The 26,618-nt window shown below is 42.2% G+C and overlaps 1 protein-coding gene across 2 annotated transcripts in view; it reads left to right on the top strand.

Moving 5' to 3' along the window:
• The window catches only part of GBA2 (glucosylceramidase beta 2), a 2,751,058-nt gene that overhangs the window by 984,856 nt on the left and 1,739,584 nt on the right, over positions 1-26,618 (top strand). For both annotated transcript variants that reach the window (XM_044078535.1, XM_044078526.1), the window contains exon 5: positions 9,034-9,273. In XM_044078535.1, coding sequence (XP_043934470.1) covers positions 9,034-9,273 — 240 coding nt within the window. The remainder of the gene's footprint in view (positions 1-9,033; positions 9,274-26,618) is intronic.

The following is a 26,618-nucleotide window of genomic DNA, read 5'->3' as shown; positions in this document are numbered from 1 at the left end:
CTCTCTTTTTTTATCAAAATTGGACTCAAATAACCCAAGACAAGTGGGTTTTGGATGTGGTTTTAAGAGGTTACAAATTCCATTTTCATACCTTGCCAAGGCCAAGCGGATGGCCAGACCTTCCAAAACATCAATGGACAGAGGCCTTAAACCAGGTGGAAGCTCTTTTGGCTATGAATGCCATAGATCTGGTTCCACTTTCAGAGATGGGAAAAGGTTTTTACTCAAGGCTCTTTCTAGTCCCCAGGAAGCAAAACTCATGGAGACCCATTCTGGATCTGTCGGTCTTGAACACCTTTCTAGAGATTCCAAAATTCAAGATGCTTACTCTACAGCAGCTACTTCCAATGCTGTCCAAAGATGCATGGATGGTAACTTTGGATTTAAAGGAGGCATATTTACACATTCCCATCAGGCACGATCGCAGAAAATACCTCAGGTTCAAGGCCGGATCGAGGCACTTTCAATTCTCTGCGCTGCCCTTTGGATTGTCTACTGCGCCCAGGGTCTTCACCAAATGCCTGGCTCCAGTAGTAGCTTACTGCAGACTCAAGGGAATTCAAATTTACCTTTATCTGGATGATTGTCTAATTCAGGCAGACAGCAAGGATGTCTTACTCCAGCATCTAGAATTTGTACAGAACCTCCTCAAGTTCCTGGGATTCTCTGTAAACATAAAAAAGTCAAATTTGACACCATCACAACAGATAACTTTTCTGGGTGCTCTTCTAAACACCACAACCCAGATGGCATTTCTGACATCCGAAAAACAATTACAGCTGGCTTCAACTTTCAAAACCTTGGCAACTTTAACTCAACTATCTGCAAGGAAATTCCTGCAGACTTTGGGTTACATGGCCTCCTGCATCTTTCTCGTACCATATGCAAGACTACACATGAGGCAAATACAGTGGTACCTAAAAAGTGTATGGTCTCAGCATTGCCACAGTTTAGACATACTGATCACCGTCCTTCCTTGCCTTCAAAAGGAATTTCTTTGGTGGTCCAGGGCATGTGCTCTAAACAAAGGGAAACCCTTCCGTCTGCCTCCTGCCACTCAGATTCTAACCACGGATGCCTCGGATTATGCTTGGGGAGCCCATTTTCAGGGCAACTGTCTGCAGGGCCTTTGGACAAAGGATCAGAAGCACCTGCATATCAATTTAAAGGAAATGTTAGCCGTTCAGAAAGCTCTATTGGCCTTCAGGAATCTTTTACAACCAGGGCAACTACTAATACAGACAGACAACACCACAGTTATGTGGTACATAAACAAGCAGGGGGGATCTCATTCTTACCCCCTTTGCAGACTAGCCATGGATCTATGGAACACAGCTCTAGCTTGTAATCTGGATCTTCAAGCTCAGTTTCTACCAGGGAAACAAAACTTCCTGGCAGACAGTCTGAGCAGAAACCTTTCGGATCCACACGAGTGGATGCTGGACACCAAAATATTCAGGATGATAACAGCAGTCCGGGGATGTCCTCACACAGACCTCTTTGCATCCCATCTCAATCAACTACAGAATTTTTGCACCATGACTTTCCACAGAGAAGCTTGGAAAGTGGATGCCCTGTCATTCAGTTGGAGGAACCTCTCGGGATATGCCTTTCCGCCTCTTCTTCCACGGGTCTTATTGAAGATAAAACAGGACAAGCCCAAGATGATGATCTTGCTGGCTCCAAATTGGCCTCGGCAGTTTTGGTATCCAACTCTAAAAAACCTATGTCTGGAGCCCCCTTGGGCTTTACCTCAGTCTCCGAACCTTCTGTCCCAACATCAGGGTCAGGTTCTACACTCTCATGTCAGAACTCTCAGCCTGGCGGCCTGGTTAATCCAGGGCCTTTGATTTCTTCTTTCCTACTGAAGCAGGTTATGGATGTCATTTTAGAAGCCAGACGTCCTAGCACTAGAAAATCTTATGCAGGAAAATGGAAAAGATTTTGTTCCTGGATGCAGACTCAGGATTCTGATCCTCTTCTTCCTAACTTTTACTTTACTTGACAGATCTCTTACATAAGGGTCTCTCTTTCTCTTCCATTAAGATACATGCCTCTGCTATTTCTACTCATAATACAGACCCTCCCATCTTTTCCCACCGGTTCATGAGACAGTTTCTCAGAGGAGCTAAGAACTTAAGACCTCCTAGATCTCCTCCCATTCCTGCTTGGGATCTCAACTATGTTTTGGAAAAACTAACCTTGCCTCCTTTTGAGCCTGCTGCCTCTTCTGACATCAAGTTTTTATCTGGGAAGACAGCTATCTTGTTAGCCCTAACCTCTGCCAGGAGAGTTTCAGAGTTACAAGCTCTTATGACTGTGGAACCTTATATTATTTTTCATCAAGACAGGGTATCTTTGAGGACTATAATCCTACCTTCATGCCTAAGGTAGTTTCCAAAGTGGCTTTAAATCAAACTATCCACTTGCCAACCTTTTTCCCCACTCCTCAAAATAAAGGGGAAAGGATCTTACATTCTTTGGATGTACACAGACAACTACGTTTTTACGTGGACAGAACCAAGGACATCAGAAAATCAGAACAATTGCTTGTTTCTTATGCTTCAAGCTCCCAAGGTAAAGCCATTTCAAAACAGACCATTTCTAAATGGATTGCTCATGGAATCAGATTTTGTTATTCACACCAAGGAAAGCAAATCCCAGGGAGTATACGGACTCATTCCACCAGAGCTGCTGCCACTTCTGCGGCCTTCCTCAGGAGAGTTCCTACCAAAGACATTTTGGAAGCTGCAACTTGGAGTTCAGTGCATACTTTTTCTAAGCACTACAATCTACCTCTCTACTCTAAGTCTAGGGCAGGCTTTGCCTCTGCAGTCTTGCAGGGCCTTTTAGCCGCCCCTTCTTCTTTGAGAGATGCAACTATATAGCCAAACTGGAGACTGAGCTCTCTCAACTCAGGACTGGCAAAACCAGACAGGAGGAGAAGGTAACACACACACCATAAACCCAGTCTCACATGGAACTATCACAACTACAAATCAAACACATAAACACACAAAGACATACTCGGAGGCACTGATCAAAAATCTACCAAAACAGCAGAGGCCTCCAAAGCAGACACCCAAACAACTGCCACCTCATGGCATAACACAAGCAACACATAGATCACAAAGTCAGTGTGCAAATCAGTCACAGCCCTTAAGGCCAAACACAATGCCAGACACACTTGTCATGGGTGACTCCATAGTCAGACACACTGACGTCCCACTCACCAGACTGAACAAGGAGAGGGTCACAGTAAGCTGCCTGTCTGGCGCTAGAATCTGCCACATAACACAAGCACTCGGGTCACTCCACAGCAAGTACAAGTATGACTCGGTCATTGTCCATGCCGGTGTGAATGACCTGAGACGTACCTCCCTGGACTACATGAAAAGAGACATAAAGGAGCTCTCAGATTATGTAGTCCAGGCTGGTATGACCCTGACCCTGAGCAGTATCCTACCTTCACCAAGAATGATGCCACAATACAGAGACAAAATGATCAGTTTTAATAATTGGCTTAATTTCTGGTGTCATTCTAAGGGGATCCAATCTGCCTGGAATGACATGCTTGACAAGCCACGCTGCTTCGCAAGGGACAGCTTGCACCTGTCACCCCTGGGTTTTCAGATATTGGCAAAGGCTCTTGCCACCCCCATAGTGCCTTTTTTAGACAAATCTCAAATTCTAAACCCACCGCCCTAGAAAACAATAATGGAAAAAAACTAAGGGTAATGCTGCTCAATGCCAGAAGTCTAAATCTCAAGATGCACGCCCTCGAAGCCCTCCTCAGTATGGAGAACATTGATGTCTGTGCTGTGACTGAAACCTGGTTCAAGGCTCCTGAGAGCACCCCGGCACTATCAGGTTTTACTCATATCATGCGTTCCGGCCCCAAAACCCGGACCGTACCACAAAAGGAGGGGGTGTATCCATATTCATTAAGGATACCTACACCTCCAGGCTGGTGGCAACTCATGAAGCATCAGAGACCATTCAGGTGCAATTAACCATAGGCAAAACTGCTCTACAGTTTGTAGCATGTTACAGGCCACCCTCTCAAACTCAGGAACCCCACACAGCCTTCCTGAAGACACTGGAGAGTATAAATGTCTCTCCAAACACCATCATATTGGGTGACTTCAACTACCCAAACATAGACTGGGAACATTACTCAAGCCCCAATACCCTAGCCCAAAGGTTCTTGAAGTTCATAAACTCAAATGCTATGGAACAACTTGTCACCATTCCCACAAGAGGTGAAAATATGCTAGACCTGATCATCACAAACATGGGGACAAAATGCTCCACACCGGAAGTATATCCCTCATTGGTGAGATCAGACCATAAACTAATCTCACTGGAGATCCACATCCCGCCCCCACCCCCAACAAAAAAGACCACAGTGAAGAACTTCTCAAATAGCAATAGTTGATAGCAATCTCTCATTTGACAACCACGTGGCCAAAGTGGTTAGAAAAACATTTTATATAGCCCACCTAATCATGAAGGGATTCACATGTAGCTCAGGGGTGGTCATCGTGCCTCTTTACTCATTCCTCATCAGGCCCATAATTGAGTACAATGACCCTTTTGGGATGTACCTTACCAGACACCTGCAGCAACTGGAAAGACCCCAAAAGTACCTCACCAAGAGGATCAAAGGGCTCAAACAGATGCCATATACTGCCCGGTTAAAGAAACTCCAGCTCTACTCAGTGGCATACCGCCTGTTCAGAGGCGATCTGTGCCTGACGTATAAAGCCATGTCCAACCCGGAATTAATGGACATGCTACACCTCAGAAAATCCAAATCCCATCGAGCTACGCGCTCGAGAGACTTGAACCTCAGCACTGAAATAAACAGGACATGCTGAAGGGACAGATTCATAACACAGAGGCTCCCTTCACTCTGGAATAAAATCCCAGTCCAGGTTAGGCAGAGTCCCTCATTGACTCTCTTCAAGAGGAATCTTGATGAGTGGATGGGAGATCATAGGTTTACCCTGAGTATCACTTCTGTGCCACTGTTAGACAGAGGCACAGTGTACTAACCTCGAAAAAGGGCATAGCAAAATAAATTTAAAATGGGAGGCGAAAGCCAAACACATTCTGGCTAGGCTTATAAATGCCCTAGGGCAGATAGCCTAGTATGAACCTATGAAGCCAACTTCACACTTCTTAAGATTGGTGTGGTATCCTTCAAGGCCCCTGAGCCATTGGAAACCACAACCCACGCTGCTGAATCCCTTACAAATGCTTTCTACGAGCACCTCCAGGATTGCATGGATCAAGCAATCCCAAATAAAATCAAGACCCTTTCCACCAAAGGCAAGCGCCCGATCTGGTGGACCCCAGCCATAAACAAACTTTACAACAAGAGGAGAAAGCTACTACAAGATAGAGCAAAATCCCTAAAAGGGAAGACATCTCTGATCAATACTAGTAAAAAACTACGATCACTCATAAAATAATCCAAGGCCAACTTTGAGAGAAAAATCGCCAAGGACTCAAAAAGACAATCATAAAGCCTTCTTTAGCTATGTTAGAAATCTGGGTGAAAACTCCCAGATATGCTCAGAATTAGTCCAAAATGATACAAAAATCACTGAACCCACAGACATTGCAAACATACTGGCAGACAGGTTCAGTGAAAATTTCTGCCCTCCCCCCCCAAAAGGAGAAATATCTATCCCAGCAGAGTGTAGCCTCCCAATCATCTCAAATGCCCAGGTGAGAGCTGCTCTCTCTAAAGCTAAAAACACAGCATCAATGGGACCGGATGGTGTCCCCGGCTGTGTGCTACACAAACTCAATGAGGAACTAAACCCACACATAAGGCTGCTGTTTAATCTTAGCCTTACCACAGGATACGTACCAAAGAGTGGCGTACGGCAACTGTGGTCCCACTCCACAAAGGCGGTGCTTCTACGGACCCTGGTAATTACCTCCCCATAAGCTTAACAAGCCTGATCTGCAAAGCTATGGAGAGGATCATAATGGAACTCATAAATAAAGACATAGGGGACCTACAGACATTGGATCCTACCCAATTCGGCTTTGTCAAGGGCAGATCATGCCTCTTGAACTTGGTTGACTTTTTTGAAACCGTCACCAAGGCCATTGATGAGGGTAAGGCAGTTCACACAGCCTACCTTGACCTTGCAAAAGCTTTCGACACAATACCCCACTCGGGTATCATAAAAAGCTCACCAGCTTAAATGTAAACCCATATGTCACAAGATGGGTTGCAAACTGGCTCAAGGACAGAACCCACAGGGTTAGAGTTGCTGGTGCCATGTCAGACTCCAAGCCGGTCACAAGTGGTGTCCCACAGGGCTCAGTCCTGGGCCCCCTCTTGTTCGGCATCTACTTTTCAGAAGTGCAGGCAAACATAGGAGGATTGTGGCTGACAAAGTTTGCAGATGACTGCAAACTGGGCGCCATAGTTGAAAATCCATCAGACACAGATATCCTTCAGAGAGGTCTCGTAGAAACGGGTAACTGGTGCCAGAGCCATGGCCTTAAGCTAAACGCCAAAAAATGTATAGTCATACCCTTTGGTAAAAACAAGGTAACCCCAAGTTACCACATAGGTGGCAATCCATTAAGCACAGAAGAGGTTATCAGGGACCTGGGGACCCAAGTTGACAGTAACCTTTCTTTTGACTCTCACATTGCCAAAGTGGTTATCACAAATCTTCATTGTTGACTACTTTCAGTACACCGTTTGGAAGGTACAGATTTTTGAGAATGCCATTTGGGATAAGGTCTGCCAGTGAAGTATTTCACCATGCGATGGAGTAAATTTTTTCAAATTAGCCATGTGCTATCATAATGGCTGACATGATTGTAGGGGGCAGTGGTGACGACGAACATGATATAAACCTCAAGAAAGTTGTAGACTGTGCATGCAATGTCAATCTTAAACTGAATCCTCAGAAATTTAAATTCAAGCTGACAGTAGTTACTTACGTTGGTCATTTGTTTAGCATTTAGGGTGGCCTAATGGTTAAGGTGTTTGCCTTACAAACAGAAGGTGCAGGGTTTGAATCTCACAAGGGATAATTGGCTAGGCTTAAAATGGCTCGCAAGGGCAGTTAGCCTAGTACTAATCTATGAACTTATTTCTGACTTGCAACCAGATCCGTCTAAGCAAGCAGCAATTCTTGAGATGCCAGTTCCAGATAGTGTTGCATTTTTGCAATGTTTTCTTGGTATGGTCAACTATTAGGAAAGTTCATTCCAGGCCTGAGTGAACTTACAGCACCCTTACGTGAGCTGACATGCAAAAATGTAAACTGGTCCTGGTTGGCCCAACAGCAAAGTACATTTGATACTCTGAAACAGAAAATTGCCAATTCACCCACATTGAGATATTATGATGTTCACAAACCAGTAATTCTTTCATGTGATTCTTCAAAGTATGGTCTTGGTGGAGGATGTCTTCTAGGAGGCATACCAGTAGCTTATGGGTCCAGAACTTTAACCCAAACAGATGCAGTATGTACAAAATTAAAAAAAAGCTTTTGGCAGTAGTGTTTACATTTATTTATTTTGTTTTTATTTATTATTTAATATTTAACTGGGAAAGTCCGATTTGGAATTAAGCCAATTTTCAGCGGAGGCCTGGGGAGAAAAGCTCCAGATGGATGTCTATATAATGTGGAAGGAAACCGGAGCAAACCCACACGAATGCAAGAAGGACATGCAGACTTTGCACAGAAGGCACCCTAGCCGAGAATCAAACCCGAAAAACGTTTGCTGTGAGACTACAATGCTACCGCTGCACCACTGCGCCAATCAACATGTTCGAAATCCAATGATTATATATAGTACACATATAATTTTGGACGGTGCAGTGGTGCAGCAGTAGTGTTGTCACTTTACAGAAAGAGGTTCTCTGGTTCAGTTCTTGGCTGAGATGCCTTCTGTGCGGAGTCTGCATTTCCTCCCTACATTCGTGTGGGTTTCCTATGGGTGCTCCGGTTTCCTCCCATGGTACAAAGACATGCATCTGGAGCGTTACTCCCCGGGCCTCCTCTGAAAATTTTTTTTGTTCCAAGTCGGACTTTTGCGGTAAACAAATGTTAAATAAAATAAATAAAAACTTGATCTTGAGTTCTGGTTTGTTGTTAATCTTTTATGTTATCTAGCATGTAAATTGTTTTGTTCTCCTATTACATGTCGAAACAAATCAAAGAGGGAGGTTGTAGATAGATCATTGTGTGTATTGTTCCTATACGGACACTGTAGCTAGATAGCACTTGCATGTAAGTACTGAGCACGTGCAAGAACAGTGCCATTTTGTAGAGTCAGCCAGATAAATCCAGTCATGAATGGAGATACACATGCGAGTGTGTTTGAAGTAATGAGTGGCTCAGCTTAAATACTTGTTCGTTACATTTCCTGACCTGTTTCTGTACAGTAAATCTATTGAACTCATACACCACTTTGTCTCTTTTGAATGCATGAGACGAGCTACAACCTAGAAGTGTCAGTAGGCCATTACTACAGAAACACCTGTAGACAACATCACTAGACTGTAATGAGTTAACTGGCAGTCCATGGAACAGATAAAGATCTATGTGCTACTGAGAAATGTGATTGGGTTTGTCTAATTATAACTCAAATTGTGTGCTCTTTGCATGCATCAAGACTCACCTGTTGAGCTTTACTTCACTTTAGTTTTGAGGTGAATTTCTTGCTGTCCATAATCCTCTATTATGAGCACTTGCTGTATAAGTAACACTGCCAAGTAAAGAATAGCCTGATAAGTATTCAACAAGTCTTTCTTCACACCTACATGGCTAAATAATTTCCTATCCTGTGCCATTTTTGTTTTTGTAGCAGCTTGTAATTCTGTGTTACAGTGGTAGAAAGATGCCCGTGTATATTTATACAGTTTGTTTAATGAAATGTTTAACTTTTTAGTGTGGCATTTTAGGTATTTTGTTTATTGAGAAATCATTTTAAGTATCCTGAATTCAAAACTATGTGGTTTATTTGTTAATGTACGTCTTTCTACAGGACAGCAGTTTACCTGTTAGTCTTTTCGTCTGGGATGTGGAAAACCAGAATGATTATGATCTTGAAGTTGCAATCATGTTCACTATACAGAATGGAGTAGGTACCAAAGATGATACCCAAGGAGGTCACTGGAATGAACCATTTTATGTGGAAAAGAAAGGAGAAAAAGTGTCTGGCGTTTTATTGCATCACTGCATCTCTGTAAATCCATACACATTTGGTATATCTGTGAAGGAAAAGGTCAGGCATGTTTTGTTAAACTGTTTAACCTCTGATTTCTTATCAATGCTTAACATTTAACTTTGTTCATTTAATGTTGCTTTTCATTTTTACAGGTTTTCTGTAGTCTCGCAAAGAAGCTGCTTATTTTTAAGTGCCACCATTTTTCTAGCAGTCACACAGATAGGGCATTGCCATTGTATTCAAAGAAATGGATTGGATTGTAAAACCCACCTTCTTGGCAGTTAGTTGATTTTGTTTTTTATTTGAACCGCAAAAGGAGCTAAGATCAGCTGTTTGAGTAATGCATACGTGAGTAACCCAGCATCATGGAGCTAAGAATAACAGATTTTTCAGCCAATTCCTTGAAGAGACAGCTACTCTGTTGGCATTGCTTTACTGAAAATTGTATTTTAGATTCCATGAAGTCATCAAGGAGCTGGAAATAACTTTTCTTTGTATGGGCTGATAAGTGCAACACGTTTTATTTTTCGTGTTTTGTGAAATATTCTATATCTAGTAATACCATGTAAGAGTACTTTCCAAGGGGAGGGGTTCTGCTCTTTAGTTAACTTTACAGAAAGATTTTAGAGTTCTGGCTTATTCATGTATTTCTTTTTAAGGTTAAAGGTTAAGTTAGCTGTGTGGTGTTAGTGTACTGCTGAAGTTTTAAGTATGTTGAATTTTATTTTCCTGTCATTTCTTGTTGGCACACCCCACTAGAGGAACTGCCACTAATGAAGCTATGTAAAATGATTTCTAATCATGTTACAACATCTGTAGGATATGTAATATTTAGGCACTGAAATTGGTTGTTGATAGTTCTCAGAGACTCAGACAACCTCATCTCATCTTAACATTTATTTTCAGAAATGTTCCCCAAGTCAAAATTACATTTTCTAAAAGCCTGCAGTGTCAGAAAGCAGACTAAAAATTGCAGTGTGTTAAGTGTTATTATGCAATTCTGTAATGACTGAACAGCTTAAGATGTAGAAAAGTAGTTGCACATGGTAAGGATTTCTGTTGCAGTGAAATTACTTATTCATGGACGATTGTATCAAACGGATGTTCATAGTAAGGATTGCTCCTGTAGCATAAATAGTTATGTGAGGAAATTATCTCAGGTGAATGTCTGCCTTGCTGGTGTGATATTCAGTGCTTTAATGGATATCCCCATAGGCAAAATCCGATACCACTTTCTTGCAAGCTGTAGGTCCCCCTGTATGACCCAGGAAACCATACTATGTATTTAAACTTATTAGAAATACTAACCATCCAACCCAATACCATATTCATGGGAGACTTTAATTACCTCACTATTAACTGGGAATCCTGTACGACACCAAACGTAAAGGCACAGAGATGCCTGGATTTTGTAAACACAAACTCCCTGGACCAGATAGTCAATACAGCAGCCAGGGGGTGCAACCATACTGGTTCAGGTCCTCACTAATATGGGAGAGTGCTGCACACCCCTACTGTAATGTCTTTCCTAGTAAGATCAAACCACGGAATGGTCTCCTTTGAAGTAAAAATAAAACCTGGACCCAAGCTAAACCTGAAATTTTCAGGAATTACTAAAGCTAATCTCCTGTTATTAAGTGATAACCTAGCAAAATTTCAAGCTCCCATAAACCCTGAGAACACTGCTGCCCATGCAGAACTGTTCACAGAAACCATGTACAAGTATGTTATTAGCGGCATAGAGGCAGCTGTACCCACCAGGAAGAAGTACAGAACTAACTCAAAAAACAAGCTACCCTGGTAGAATCACAAAATCCGTAGGCTGTATAACAGAAGGAAGAAAATCATGGCAAAATTTAGGAGGTGCAGCACCCATCAGGATAAAAGCACTCTCATCAAACTAAATAAACAATTCAAAGGACAGATAAAGTCTACCAAAGCCATATTTGAGTTAAGTTTGGCCTCCCAGGCCAAGGACAACTGCAAAGCATTCTTTAACTATGTCCGCAACCTCAAAGGCAACAATTGTGTGCAGAGCTCATTGAAAATGGAGCCACCTTTACTGAGCCAGAAGGTATAGCAAACCTCCTTGTTGATAAGTTGAGTTGCAACTTTACCCATCTCTCCCCTTCAACCCCCTTCAACCTTTCCTCAGAAAATACAATCAAATATAACTCACCTTGCTATCACTAACGAACAGGTCCTTAATGCTCTCTCTAAGACAAAGGACACTGCATCAGTGGGCCCAGACAATATCCCAGGATGCCTTCTAAATAGCATGAGACATGACCTGTCAAGGCCTCTGGAATTACTACTTAATTGTAGCCTTCAAACAGGCTTTGTGCCTCATGAATGGAGAACAGGAACAGTCCCTCTGCACAAAAGTGGGCCATCTACAGACCCATAAATCTCACTAGTTTTGTATGTAAAGCCATGGAAAGAATTATTATGGAAATGGTCAATAGAGATATAGCACACCTCCAGACACTGGACCATACCTCTCAACTTCTTAATACAGGAAATCTGGACAAAGCCTGAGAAAATGGGGAGGCAAAAGCCCAAAAATAGTAGCATATTTTAAATACTGCTCTTACAAACTTAAAAGGTTGCTAGAATAACAGGGTTTGTTTCAACGTACATTTTCTGAAGGATTTGAAGTCAGAAACTCAAATGTATGTCATTATTTAGTGACTTCAGTCCTCAGATCATGCAAGTGATTTGCCAGAAAACCACTAATTTTATGAGGAACAGACCAAAAATATAAGTAAAAAATCTGGATAGTTGAGAGGTATGCGACTGGCCCCAGCAAAGTTTGGTTTCGTCAAGGGCAGATCATGCCTACTCAAACTGGTGGACTTCTTTGAGAAGGTAACCAAAGCAATGGATGAGGAAAAATGGTTCACACTGCCTACCTTGACCTGACCAAGGCATTTGACACAGTACCCGACTCAGGCATTGTTGACACACACAAGAGGTTAGGTACAAACTCGTATGTCACTCACTGGATAGCCAACTGGCTCACAGACAAGACCCAGGAAGTTAGAATTGTGGAGTCCACCTCCATAAAGAGGCCAGTCACAATTGGAGTCCCTCATGGATCAGTCCTTGGGCCATTCCTTTTTGGCATTTACTTCTCTGAAGTCAAGGCCATTGTCAGTGATCTCTGGCTGACTAAATTTGCAGATGATTGCAAATTAGAAGCTGTCATTGAATCCCACACTGACTTAAATGTTCTCCAGGAGGGGCTGACACAGACAGAACAACTGGTGTCAGAGCCATGGACTAAAAAGTAATGCCAATAAATAAATAATAGTATCCTTTGGGAAGTCTTCCACCCCTGGTACCTATCAATTGACCACACACCCAGTAGTCAGGGACTTAGGAACACACATAGTAATCTATCCTTTGACCATCACGTGTCTACAGTAGTGAGGAAATCATTCTGTGTTGCAGAACTTATAAACAAAGGTATGGCATGTAAGTCAAAGGAAGTAATTGTTTCACTGTATTTAGCATTCATCAGACCTATCATTGAGTACAGTGCCCCCTTTGGTATGTACCTAACCAGGTACATCCAATAATTAGAACTTCCACAGAGGTTCCTCACTAAAATAATACAGGGAGAGTAAGTAAAATGTCCTGTGCATACTGCCGTAATGCCCTATCCCTGTATTCTGTCTCCTACAGGCTTTTGAGGGGAGATATATGCCTGGCATACAGGGCATTGTCAGACCCCAATCTGATGGACCTCCTGCATATCCACAAAACAGCACCAGAATTACCCATTCTAAAGACTTAATCATGTAATATGAATAGGACCTGCTGGAGAGACAGGTCTATGGAACAGGCTCTCCATCCATGTGAAGCAGAGTTCCTCCCTAAGCAATTTCAAGTGCAACTTGGACAATTGGATGGGGAACAGGAAATTCATCCCTGGTTTGGCACCTGTATCTCTAATGGACACAGGCAACTAGTAAATGGTTCATCTTTCAGGCTCCTGCTTACATTTATCAAGAGAATCAGAACTTGTCAGATATTTGGGATGCATGGCTAGACTTAAAAAGGCCCTTGTGGTCATTAGCCTAGTAAACACTTATGAACATATTGATTCCCCAGAGCAAAACTGGACTCCTTTCTTGGCCCAGGATTTTGGCTCAATACACGGCTTAAAGGAGGGAGCAACTCTGGCAGTTTTCAGTTCTTTTTTTAATGTCAAGTAGTGATTGTTGGAAAAACCTGCCTCTTGCATCTCTTCCACCTGAGTTCAGAGAAAATTAAGTACCCAGTTTTGCATACCCTTTTGCCTTACCTCAATTCAGTTGTGTTGAGGCATAAGACCCTGACTTTGACCAAGACAGTGCAAGTTCTAGTAGCAGTTCTGGTGTTGAAAAACTTGGGTAGAGGAGGTTGGGAATGACTGACTTATGCCGGGTTGTCTGTCTTGGGGGACGGGAGCGAGAAGGATGGTAGTCCTAGTCATGACAACTTGCTACTGTGCAAGTGGAGGCTTTTACATTGCCAGTAACCACAGAACTTTGGGACTTGGGCTTTGATGATCGTATATGGGAGCATGGAGTGCTGCAGGTGTACACATCAGCTACATGGGGGGGTGTTTAGGGCCAGACACATATGCTGCCATGGCTGAGATGCTTACAAGGACATAAACAATGCCATGTACTGTCACCATTAATGGGAACTACCCTGGACAGCTAGGCTGGGATTATGGAGGGAGAAGTTCTGTACTCAGTAGGCATGGCAAGGAAAAAGTACATAGGAAAATATGCACTGACTTGATCTTGTGAGGAGAACTGTGTTACACTGGGAAAATATTACTTTTTTACTGAGTTTAAGTTGTAGTTTAAAAGTAAAAATAAAATAAGCTGCATGCAACTTGCCTTTTCAGTAGAATTTAACATATGAAAGAAAATGTGTCACATGGTATATAACTGCTTTTGCTACATTGTAAATGTGTAACAGTTTAGACATGAAACTAAAACTTTTTCCATGTATGTGTACACTTGTAAAGTCTGTTGCTTGAAGATGTTGGATTGGTCACATGATAATTGTAATGCCTTATTTGGACAGTAGCTTGTCAAGGTGCATCTCTCAGAGGGTGCCGCTGCTGTAGAAGAGATTCCCTATCCTCATAAAACAAAATTCATTTCTGTCACATTTCAAGCACAACTTAGATCTATGGATGGGAAACAGAAAATTTACCCCATGACTTCCCCCTTTACTACTAATGGACGGCGTCAGCTGGTGAGTGTTTTATTCCTTGCCTAGGTCCCCTCAAATTATCTGTGGTGTGATCCCAGTTATTTTCATTAGCCGTATTATATAATTATTAACCATGAGCAGGGCTAGCCACCTGGTGCTGTAAACCTTGACTCTCTAGGATTGTCACTGTTGAAGTGACACCCCGACCCCACGTGCAAAAATGTGAAAAAAGGGATGATGGATGGGTAAGGTCAGTCTGTAACCAAATGGGATTGGTTATCTTAAGCATAAAAAGAGAAACTGGCTAGGCTTAAAATGACCCACAAAGGCAACTAACCTAGTATTTGTCTATAAATGTATGAAAGTTCCTACATTACTAGGCTTGGAATTTAAGGCCTTTCTTAAGTGTGAGAACCCTGTTGATTTAACTTGGTTGCCCAGTTCTGCCATTATGGGAGAACTGTCCTCCTGTAGCTGCAGATAGAATGTCTCACCAAAGGAGTGAACTTTTTGAAAGTGGAGAATCTGAAAGAGTTTATAGTAAAAGAATACGCAGACCTAGACTTTTTAAGGCATAATGATCCCATCAATCCTCTGAGATCTAAAGCTGCCAGATATGGAGAGGTGTTACTTTGTCTGTCCCTAGTCTTGTGGCTTTATCAGTTTTCTAGCCTTTTTAGCTGTTAAGAGACAGATGATAGAATCTAATTGTCTGCTGCTATCCAGGTCTCAGTTGAAATGAGTGAGACCTACTAGCCACATTTCCAGGCACCCACAGTAGATGTCCAGTCTTTGAATTTTTTTCCCTGCATCATCAGAGAGCTTAATCAAAAATATATTCCTACTGTGTTGTGCAAAATGTTCCAGGTGGCCATCTTAGCTCTCATTTGCCATTGCTGTGGCTACTTCATTACAGCAAAGTGGTTTTGCTCCCTGTGTTTCTGTAGAACCGACTACACTTTTACAGACACCTGGGTTTTTCTTTGTTGATTTAGACCATAGTAGATTTGCAAAGGAGTTTGTGGCTACTTGGTACAGAGTTGCTCCACAGGCTACTTAACCTTCATCCTCCAGAGTAGCTTCCACATCAGAGGCGAACTAAATCTCCTTTAATTGACTATTTAGATTCAAACATTGAATGAGGGGCCTGACTTGTACTACACAGATTCCTTACTGTTAGGCTGCGTGCAGGTGATAAAGATACCACAAGTAAATGTGAGACATTATTGATAATCTTAAGCTGTCTTAATATTTTAGTAGTAGAAAGTTCAGTACAATGAAAGAAGAGAGTATCATCTAAAAGAATGCCAGTGTATCTTTGTTATTTAGTAACTGGAAGTGCAGTAGTGGATCAACAGTACTTCACAGAGAATTATTAACAAATCATCTAGCAGTACTATAAAGTATTACCATAGACTTGCTAGCATTTATTCATTTGCTTCTGTATACCAGGAAAGTGTGACTAGTCAAAACCCTTTTTCAACAAAGGCCTGATGAGAAAATCTGCACATTACACTTATTTGCATGATCACATACACTTGAGTAATCTAATAAAAAATGTACAATGTAACACTCAGGACTATATAAGTTAGCTGATCACCATGTTTCATACACTAGACAGTATTTTCAGCATGTTAACTAAATCATATCTACTGAACAAGATATATGCATCATGTAAAACTTTCACACCTCAATTGAACATTCAGCATTATTTTGTAGAGTATGTCTGTACTCCTACTATCATTTTAGTACACAGACAGCAAGTAAGGCACATATATTCAAGTAGACAAACTCACTTTGAGACCTGAAACTAGGAGATTACAGTAGTAAAAATGTGATGATTTTGTAATATTTAAATGAATTGACTGCATGAAGATGGAACTTAACTGGGTTGGTATGAGGGCAGGACTGTTTTATTGACAGGTATAATTTCATTTGGGTTGTAAATTATAGGCTAAGATATAGAATAAAAAAGGGTCTTAGTAATGGGCTTGTTACAAGTATAGGACCTTTTTCACGAGAGGTAATCTTAAAAGACATTTTCAGTTGTAGATAAGATGAGATATTTCTGAGATTAAGTTCCACAGTTTAGCAATGTATACAGAGTGTAGACAGTAATGATTATGATTTTTTAGATTTTTGAATGAGCACTAAGTTTTGCTTTGGTGAGTGCATTTCCCTGGGAGACATGTACCAGTTTAATAACTGTCTAATGGCGTGGAATCTGTTTGGGGTATAGTGGATGTTGACGGCAGTCTTAGTATAGTAAAAGGGTAGTAGATTAGATAGCTTCAGCCATTTAAGAGATTTGAAATGTCTTCTCTTAATGTAGTTACTTGCAGTCTTTGCAATTTTATTGATTCAGAGGACTGTAGGTAAGGTAAAACCGATGAGGTATAGAGGAAACCATGGAGCAAGTAGGTTAAATTTTTGTAGGTAGTTATTAGTTGAATGTAAATGTGTTTTTAAAAAATGTTTACTAATAGGCAGTGATTTGCAGTTGGTCTGTAGTCAGTAGTAGACTTTTGGTTATTATTAGAGTATGCTTAAAGCTGTAAGGTATTATCCCCTGTAGTAAAGGATAAGTTAAACATGTGCTAAGGGTTTAGTGGGAAACATTGCAGCTTTGTTAAGAAATTGTGCATGCAAATAATGGACATGGGGGTTAAATACGTAGTCGTTTACTTAAAGGTACTGTTGCATGTTCTTGGTTGCCATTGTTTTACAGTAAAAGAGAGGATAGTTAAGAATTTGTCATAGTGGGATAAACTGAATGACCTTATGTACAGCAAAGACGCAGTTGACATTTGTAGAGGCTGTGGTAACATTAACATAGGTGGTCTGTATCATATCAGGAGACAGGTTGGTTGTAGTCTGATTTTACAGAAGGTTTGTTAAAGCCAAGGGATTTCAGGGAGCTGTAACATGTTTTGGGGTTATCAAGCTGATTAGTGTTTCAAATTCCTTAGGTATGTTACTTTAGCTTTATTATTCTGTATTTTGCTGAAGAGTTTTAGCTTTTGGTAGGATTGAAACCTTTATGTATTACATATTTATTCTTTCCTGTTCAGTTCATACCTTGATTATTTATTTAGGTATTTATTTCTTTTGTTTACCAGAAAAGTCCAACTGGGCACAGGATCCAGTTTTACTAATGGCCAGGTAGAAAGGTTCCAGTGTAACAACATTAGGCAGAGACAGTACCAGCAGACTGACAGTAATGTACAATATTACATTTTTCTAGAAAAGACAAAACTGCATTTCAAATTTGATTCAGTATATAATCTGTTTTGTTGCAGTTTGATGCAGAAACACCATGTCTTACAAAAGGTGTGATAGTGAGGTAAAGTTATAAAAATGGAGTTAAGGGTGGAGAAGGATACGAAAGGTGAAAGAGAGTTAACAGTACAGGTAGGAGGAAGTTATGGAAAGAGTTGAGTAGGGATATAGTTTAAGGGGAATGCAGCATTATTCAGGTGCAGTACGTTTGCAGAGCTAGGTGGTGAGTAAGTATAACTGACTTTAGTGAGCAGTGTTGTTTTACTGTTAGGAGGTTGGAGATGTTCTTCGTGTTTCACTGTTGCAGTCATTACATTTGGGGTAATCTGCTGGCAGATTGCCCTCAGTCAGCCCGATTAACAAAGTCTTGGGTCCTGCGTCAGTTGCTGTCCCTTCTTCCATGACGTCAGGTCGTCGGGGGTATAAAACATGCAGCCCATGCCATTACATCAGTCTTTCTTGCCGGGCGGTGCCCAAAGCAGAAGCAGTTCGCAAGTGCCGGTCGGCCGACTCCTGAAATTTTCGTTTTCGAGTTTCAGAACCGAAGTCTTCAACTAAAAAGCTAAGTACCCCGTTGGGGAAGCTTTTTCTTGCTCCTTACCAATGTCAGTAAAAGTTAATTGCATTACTTGTGGGTAGCAAATACCTCATAAGGATTTTCATTTGTACTGTATTCCTTGCCTAAGCCCTGACCACAATGTACTTTGCTGTCGGTTTTGTGCTAAATTTAATCAATGCACTATTAAACGTCGGTATATTTTTGTTTCTAAATATTTTTGCTCACGCTTTAAATATCCAGAAATGTCGTCTGTTAGCAATCCGACTACCAGAATACCTAAAAAATGCAAAGAAAAAGACAGAGACAGGCCGTCTAGGTCCAAAACTGACGATGCTTCTAAGCCAGTCGCCAGTTCGCTGGTACTCAGTGAGGCACATTCGCAGTCCCTGATACCCGCTACTTCTGATTCGCAGGCCTCTACTGAGACCCATTCGGAGTCCGGTATGCCGCGAGATGTTTCAACTATGGAACCCACGGATGTCTCTACCTTAGATGACTCCGGAGCCGCTGTGCATGCACCGGCTTCTGAGGGTGTTTTCAGGCCTACAGATTTGTATATTAGACCGACGCCATCTTCAAAACTAAGGCCGAAATCTAAATCTGTGTCTAAAAAACCGATGCCTGGGCCACATGTGCAGGCCCCTAGGCCTAAAAAACAAATGATCAAAATGGATGAAGATTTAATTACTCTGATCAGGGGTAGCCAAACCCCCCCCCCCTTCTACGAGGCCTAGGCAAGACATTTATTATGAATCTTCTGAACAGGATTCTATTTCTTCTGACTCTTCTAATGAACAGGATTTGTCTATACCTACTTATGAGGACTCTGATGCAGAAGGTTCCATTCCTTCTCCCCCTGAGGATTTTTCTTTTGGGGAAACTTTACATACCTTAAAGGAACATTTCCACTGGGAAAGTCAGGATTTCTCTGAATCTAAAAAGAGACTTAGGGATTTTCTTCTACTTCCTCAACATAGGCCTTTGGCTATAGTTCCTGTTCTAGATACTGTTGATGATGTTTTTTTCAGAATCCAGTATGGCTCCTGATTCTCTGCTTCTGGCTCTTTGTAAGCCAGACAGATACTACAGGGTTCCTGACTCCCACAAATTCCTTTTCAAAAATCATATTGCAGATCCTGAAACCATTTCTGAGGGTCCCAAGGGCATTAAGGCCTCTACTGCTAAAAATCCTACCCCTTCTGATAGATATTCCAAGGCGCTGGATAGATGGGCTAAGAAGGTCTACACTTCTGCAACCTTGGCAATCAGGGCTTTAAAACTGTCAGTTTCATATGCTTAAATATCAACAGTATGTCATGGGACTGCTTAAACAGAAAATGATATTAATTTCTGACTGCGTGGAAAATAAAGATTTGCAGGATTTATTGCATTCAGCTGAACAAGTTGGAAAACATACTTTGCAATGTGGTTCTGATTCTTTGGAGGCCTCTTGCAGGGCTGCTGTAACTGGGTCTGTGCTAAGAAGGCATGCTTGGCTCAAGAGCAAACTCTGCGTGATCATGTTAAAGTAAAATTGTTGGATGCTCCTTTACAACAGGACAGTCTCTTTGGTAATAAGGCTGAAGTTTTAAAAAAGATGGAAGACAAAGCTAAATCTATGCAAACTGTGAAAGATTTATTACAAGTGCAATCTTCAAGATTTAGTAGGCACTGGCCTACTAAGAACTGGTCCTTTCCAGTTCCTTCGAGAGCCACTCAAGTCAAACCCAGACAATCCAAAGGCTCCAGGTTTCAGACACAAGGGACTTTTAGAACAAAACAGTGGGGTGCCTCCTCCTCCAAATCTGGAAACAGCAAGGCACCTCCCTATGGTAAACAGTCTCAATGACTTCCCTTTACACTTACCAAGCACTTACCTTTTAGCCACCCATTTGGGGGGAAAACTGGCACTTCATGCAAGAAACTGGCAACTTATAACCCAGGACAAATGGGTTTTAAATATAGTAGCCCAGGGATACAGATTTCATTTCCACACGTTGCCAATCCCGAACGGATGGCCAGACCTGCCCCCAAATCAGTGGGCAGAGGCCCAGAAACAAGTACTGTCCCTCATGAACATGGGGGGCTATTCAACCAGTACCAGAAGAGGAAAAGGGACAATGTTTCTGTTCAAGACTTTTCCTGGTACCCAGAAAAGACAAATCATGGCGTCCAATTCTGGACTTATCTACTCTAAACACATTTCTGGACATTCCAAAATTCAAGATGCTGACTCTTCAACAGTTATTTCTTATGCTAGGCAAAGATGCTTGGTTGGTAACGTTAGACTTAAGAGGCTTACCTGTATATCCCAATCGGGGAATCTTGCAGAAGACACCTCTGCTTCAAAGCAGGCCACTTGCATTACCAGTTCTCTGCACTGCCCTTTGGCTTATCTACTGCACCCAGGGTCTTCACAAAGTGCCTGGCTCCAGTAATTGCATTTGTAGACAAAGAAATATTCAAATATATCCATAACTGGACGATTGTCTAATTCAGGCAGAAAACAAGGACGTTCTTCTAAAACATCTGGCGTTTGTAAAAAGGGTTCTAACTTGTCTAGGGTACACCATAAACAAAAAGAAATCACAACTGGTACTCTCTCAAAAAATTACATTCCTGGGTGCAAGCTTGAATACAGCTGCTCAGATGGCTTACCTTACGCCAGAAAAGCAAATTCATTTGGTAACTTACTTCAAACAGGTGACCACAAAAACCCTGCTTTCTGCAAACCTTGGGGTTCATGGCCTCCTGCATTCTTCTAATTCCATATGCAAGACTGCATATGAGGAAACTTCAGTGGTACTTAAAAAGTTTTTGGAGTCAACATTGTCACAGCCTGGAAACAATGATTCCTATCATACCTTGCCTGCAACTAGAGTTCCTATGGTGGGCAGAGGCCTGCCACGAAAACAAGGGACTGCCGTTCACTCCACTCCTTGCTGCCCAAACTCTAACTACAGATGCATCAGACTATGCTTGGGGGGCTCATCTGGCAGGGAAGTGCATTTAGGGCAAATGGAGCCCAAATCAAATGCACCTTCATATCAATCAAAAAGAGATGCTAGCTGTACAGAATGCACTGACAGCCTTCAAGGACTACCTTCATCCAGGACAATTAATGATAAAGACAGACAACACCACAGTTATGTGGTACATAAACAAGCAGGGGGGTACACACTCCTACCCCCTTTGCAGACTAGCCATGGCATTGTGGAACACTGCCTTGACCTACCAAATACAACCACAAGCTCAATTCCTGCCAGGAAAGCTGAATACTCTGGCAGACGAACTAAGCAGAAATCTCATGGACCCACACAAATGGAAACTGGAGCCACGGATTTTCAACATGTTGACACGCAAATGGGGGAGTCCAGACCTGGATCTTTTTGCCTCACCCCAGAACTATCAGTTGGACAAATTCTCCACAAGAACTCATCACAAAAAAGCCTGGAAAGTGGATGCTGTATCATTCAGCTATGCTTTTCCCCCTCTGCCTCTGCTCTCCAAAGTTCTACTAAAAGTCAAACAGGACAAACCAAAAATTATTTTGATTGCTCCAGACTGGCGTCGCCAACACTGGTACCCACTCCTGCACAATGTGTCACACCTTCCACCGTGGCACCTGCCTCAGACACCTTACTTATTGTCTCAGCAGAACAACCAAATTCTGCACACTCAGCTCCAAACTTTGAATCTTGCAGCGTGGCTACTCACCTAAATTCACCCTTAGCATCCCTCAGCAAACCTGTGATGGATGTCATTTTGGAGGCAAGAAGACCTAGTACTAGAAAATCTTATGCTGACAAATAGAAAGGATTCTGTGTCTGGAATCAATCACAAGGAATAAGCACAGCAGTGCCCAATATTCCTCAGATTTTACAAAACTTAACTGAGATGCTTCACAAGGGCCTGTCCTTTTCATCCATAAAATCCACGCTTCAGCCATTTCAGCTCATTACAACACAGATCCTCCCCTCTTCTCTCATTGTCTGCTAAAGCAGTATCTCAGAGGGGCCAAAAACTTAAGACCACCCAGGAGAGCTCCAACCCCTACCTCGGACCTCAATTTTGTACTGGAAAAACACACTCTCCCTCCTTTCGAGCCAGCTGCTGCTGCTACTGCTTCTTCTTTCAGCTTTTCCCGGTTAGGGGTCGCCAGAGCGGATCACCTGTCCGCTCATGATTGGCAGTAGAGTTTTACAGTGTCGAGATGCCAGCCCAGCGCCTAACCTTCCACAGAAGGCACACACACACACACACACACACACACACACACACACACACCTAGGGCCGGTTTAGAGTGTCCAATCCACCTGCAGCATGTCTTTGGGATGTGGGTGGAAACTGGAGCTCCCGGAGGAAACCCACGCAACCACAGGGAGGACATGCAGACTCTGCACAGAAGGCACCCCAGCCGAGGATCGAACCGGAGAACCTCTTGCTGTGAGGCGACAATGCTAACCACTGCTACTGCAGACTTAACATTTCTCTTCGGCTAGAAGGATTTCAGAATTACAGGCTCTTATGGCAGTGGAGCCTTTCATTATTTTTCATGCGGACAGGGTGTCTCTCAGGACCAATCCATCCTTCATGCGTAAGGTGGTATCCAGTGTGGCTCTTAACCAGACAATTCATTTGCCAACTTTCTTTCCCAATCCACAGAACAAGGGTGAGTGGATTCTGCCTTCATTGGATGTACACAGACTACTTAGATTTTACTTAAACAGGACAAAATCTCTAAGAAAATCTGAACAACTACTGGTGGCATTTGCTGCAGGGGCAGAGGGAAAGGCTATTTCAAAGCAGACTGTTTCCAAATGGATAAGCCATTGTATTAGTTTCTGCTATATGCACCATGGTAAAACTATCCCCCAGGGGATCAGATCTCATTCCACCAGGGCTGCATCTACTTCTGCAGCCTTTCTCAGAGGTGTTTCTACCAGAGACCTTCTAGAAGCTGCTACCTGGAGCTCAGTTCATATATTCAACAAACATTACCATTTACCTTTCTTCTCAACATCCAGAGCTGGCTTTGCCACTGTTGCCCTGCAGGGCCTTATAGCTGGTCCTAATGCTGTATAAATCCATCCTCCCGGCCATAGCTTTAGGAATCTACCCAAATGTACTGACTGCAACAGTGAAACACGAAGAACATAGTAGAGTTGTGTACACTTACCATAAATGTAGATGTCCGAGTGTATTCACTGTTGCAGTCTTGGTTACCCTCCCTCCAACCCCCTGTTTTTCTCTTACTATACCTCTACTTTCCTTTACTATGCTTAAAAGCCTTTTTGGAGTATTTGCTTGGAGGTATATTTTTGTGTTTTTTAAATTACTTAAATATTTGCCTCCTCATTTGTGGGGGGCACCTGACATCTGGGGCAAGAAAAACTGATGTGATGGCGTTGGCTGCATGTTTTATACCCCTGACGACCTGACTTCATGGAAGAAGGGACAGCAACCGACGCAGGACCCAAGACTTTGTTAATCAGGCCGACTGAGGGCAACCTGCCAGCAGATTACCCCAACTGTAATGACTGCAGCAATATGTGAATAGTGAATATACTGTAACATCTACATTTATGGTAAGTGTACACAACTGTACTTTCCAGATTTTAGACAATTGATTACAGTAGAGGTAATAGCCTGCAGCGTTGTTGGATTTTAGGTGTATGTAGTAGTGCTTTGTCAGAAGCGTGAAAAGTCTTGGATGGGTTGTATAGTTGTACAAAGTTGGCTAGAGATGGATGATCATTTGGGTTGCCTATTCGACTGTGGATAATATAGAGGTGGAGATATGTTGTATGGTGAGGTAATTCAAAGCACAGGTAGTCTCTGAGCCCCAAACAGTGATGTGATCTGTGGGGGAGATTGGCTGCACATTTTTCAACCTTGTTGTAGCACTGCTTGAACTTATTTAGCTGAGTTTTCTGGATGTTTGTAAATACTGATACAGATTAGAAAAGAGTAGATAGTAGGAGGGTAGCAATGATATGACATCTTTGTAGTGTTAGCTAGATAGGGTTTTGCCCTGTAGGGAGTACTTAATTGTTGGTAGGAGTTTTTTCCCACTATATATTGAATGCGGAAGTCAAAAACATCTAGAAATCTGATGTGGGTAGCTAGTTCTATTGTGGTGTTGAATTGAGATAATAGTGTGCAACTTTTTTTTAATTGCAAAGTGTTTAGGAATGAAGACTAGTAATTTTGTTTTGTTGGGGTTGATGAATAGCTGGGTGGTAGATAGCCAGTTTTCTATAGAAGTAAAGAATTCTTGGGTGGGTCAGCTTTTAGAATCAAGGTTGTTCATATATGTGTACGGGGCTAACTACTACTAGGGCCTTTTTAAGCCTAGCCATGCATCCCAAGTCTCTGACGAGTTTTGGTACCATTGATAAGTGTAAGCAGGGTCTTGGGAGATTAAACATTTTACAAGCAGGGGCCTGGGAGATGAACCATTTACAGGCTATCTGTGTTCTTTAGAGACATAGGTGACAAACCAGGGATACATTTCCTCTTCCCCATCCATTTGTCCAGGTTACACTTCAGTTTGGTTAGGGAGTAACCCTGCTTCACATAGATGGAGAGCCTGTTCTAGGGAAGGGTAATTTCTGGAATACTCTCTCTCTCTCCAACAAGTCCTATTTGTATCACAGTTTAGGTTTAAATCTATAGAACAGGTAATTGTGGTGCTGTTTATTTTGGGGATATGCAGGATATCCATCAGGATGGGTTCTAACAATGTCTTGTATGACAGGCATAGCTTTCCCCTCAACAGCCTGTAGGAGACAGAATACAGGGATAGGGCTTTGAACTGGTTTGTAGAGGACATGTTACTTACGCCCTGTACTCTTTTAGGGAGGAACTTCGGTGGATATTCCAACTGTTAGATGTATCTGGTTAGGTACATACCAAAGGGACCATTGTACTAAATAAGTCAGAAGAATGCAGATTATAGTGGAACAATGACCTCCTTCAATGTAGATGTCATACCTTTGTTTATAAGTTGTGCAGCGTAGAATGATTTCCTCTTTAATGTAGACATGTAATGGTCAAAGGCTAGATTATTGTCTGTGTGTCCTTAAGGCACTGGCTACTGAGTCTACTCTTAGGGGTGTGTTATCAATGTGACAGTTACTAGAGTTTGATGACTTCCTGAAGGATACTGTTATGCATTTCTTGAGAGTCCATGGCTCTGAGAATTTATTTGGTTGTGTCAGCCCTTCCCTGCAAAACATTAGTGTTGATGGGGAATTCTATGACTGCTCCTAATTTGCAATTGTCTGCAAATTTGGTCAGCCAGAGGCTCTTGACATTGGCCTTGACTTCAGAGAAGTAAATGCCAAAAAGGAGTAGTCCGGAGATCGATCCCTGAGGGGACTCCACTTGTGACTGGCCTCTTTGTTGAGATGGGTTCCCCCATTTGTAACTTCCTGGGTCCTGTCTGTGAGCCATCTGGCTATTCACTGGGTGACATAAACTCAAGAGGTTAGACATAAACCCTTATCAGCGATGCCCGAGTAGGGTATTGTGTCAAATGCCTTGGCCAGTCAAGGTAGGCAGTGTGAACCATTTTGCCCTTGACCATTGCTATGGTGACCTTCTTAAAATGTCCAGCAGGTTGAGTATGCATGTCCAGCCATTGACAAAACCAAATGGGGTTGAGTTCAGTGTCTGGAAGTTTCCTTTGTCATTACTGATCATTTCCTTGATAATTCTTTCCATGGCTTTGCATATGAGACTAGTGAGACTTGTGGATCTAGAGTTTCCAGGGTCTGTAGATGGCTGCGTTTGTGCAGAAGGATGACTGTTGCTGTTCTCTGAAAGCCTAGTTAATAACCAAAGGTCAGAATCGAATCCCTGCACTTTTATTTGTGAGATAAAGACCGTAACCATTATGCCAACACCTCCTGTTACAGATAAATGGATGAATCATCTGTTTAGAGTACTACGATGGCAGTCTTACTAGCCAGGTCACATTCACTAACAAAGTTGCTGCACTGGATAGGCCTCCGGTCATATTCATTAACAAAGTTGCTGTACTGGATAGGCCCCAGTATGGATCCTTGTAGGACCCCAACAGCTTCTGGAAGAAAGAATGAGATGTCAATGAGCCTTTTCAATGACTGGGGTCTATTATAGATGTGACTGGAAAACCAGGCTAGAGAGAAATTGTCAGGACTTTGAAGAGTTTTATAAGAGTATAGAGTCTGAGACTGTTATGAAAGTTTTAGATAAATCAAGAAAGAGAGCCGATGGACTATACTCTCAGAACTGGCAACCATGGAGATTGGTAGATGCTGGATAACTGTAGTTTCTGGTTGCTTGAGAGTTGCTATTAAAA

Source organism: Protopterus annectens, chromosome 1.part1 (genome assembly GCF_019279795.1).
Source record: "Protopterus annectens isolate FY-2018-M chromosome 1.part1, PAN1.0, whole genome shotgun sequence".
Taxonomy (NCBI): Eukaryota; Metazoa; Chordata; order Ceratodontiformes; family Protopteridae; genus Protopterus; species Protopterus annectens.
Note: the sequence above shows the minus strand (reverse complement) of the source record. Positions and strands in the feature narration are given on the sequence as shown.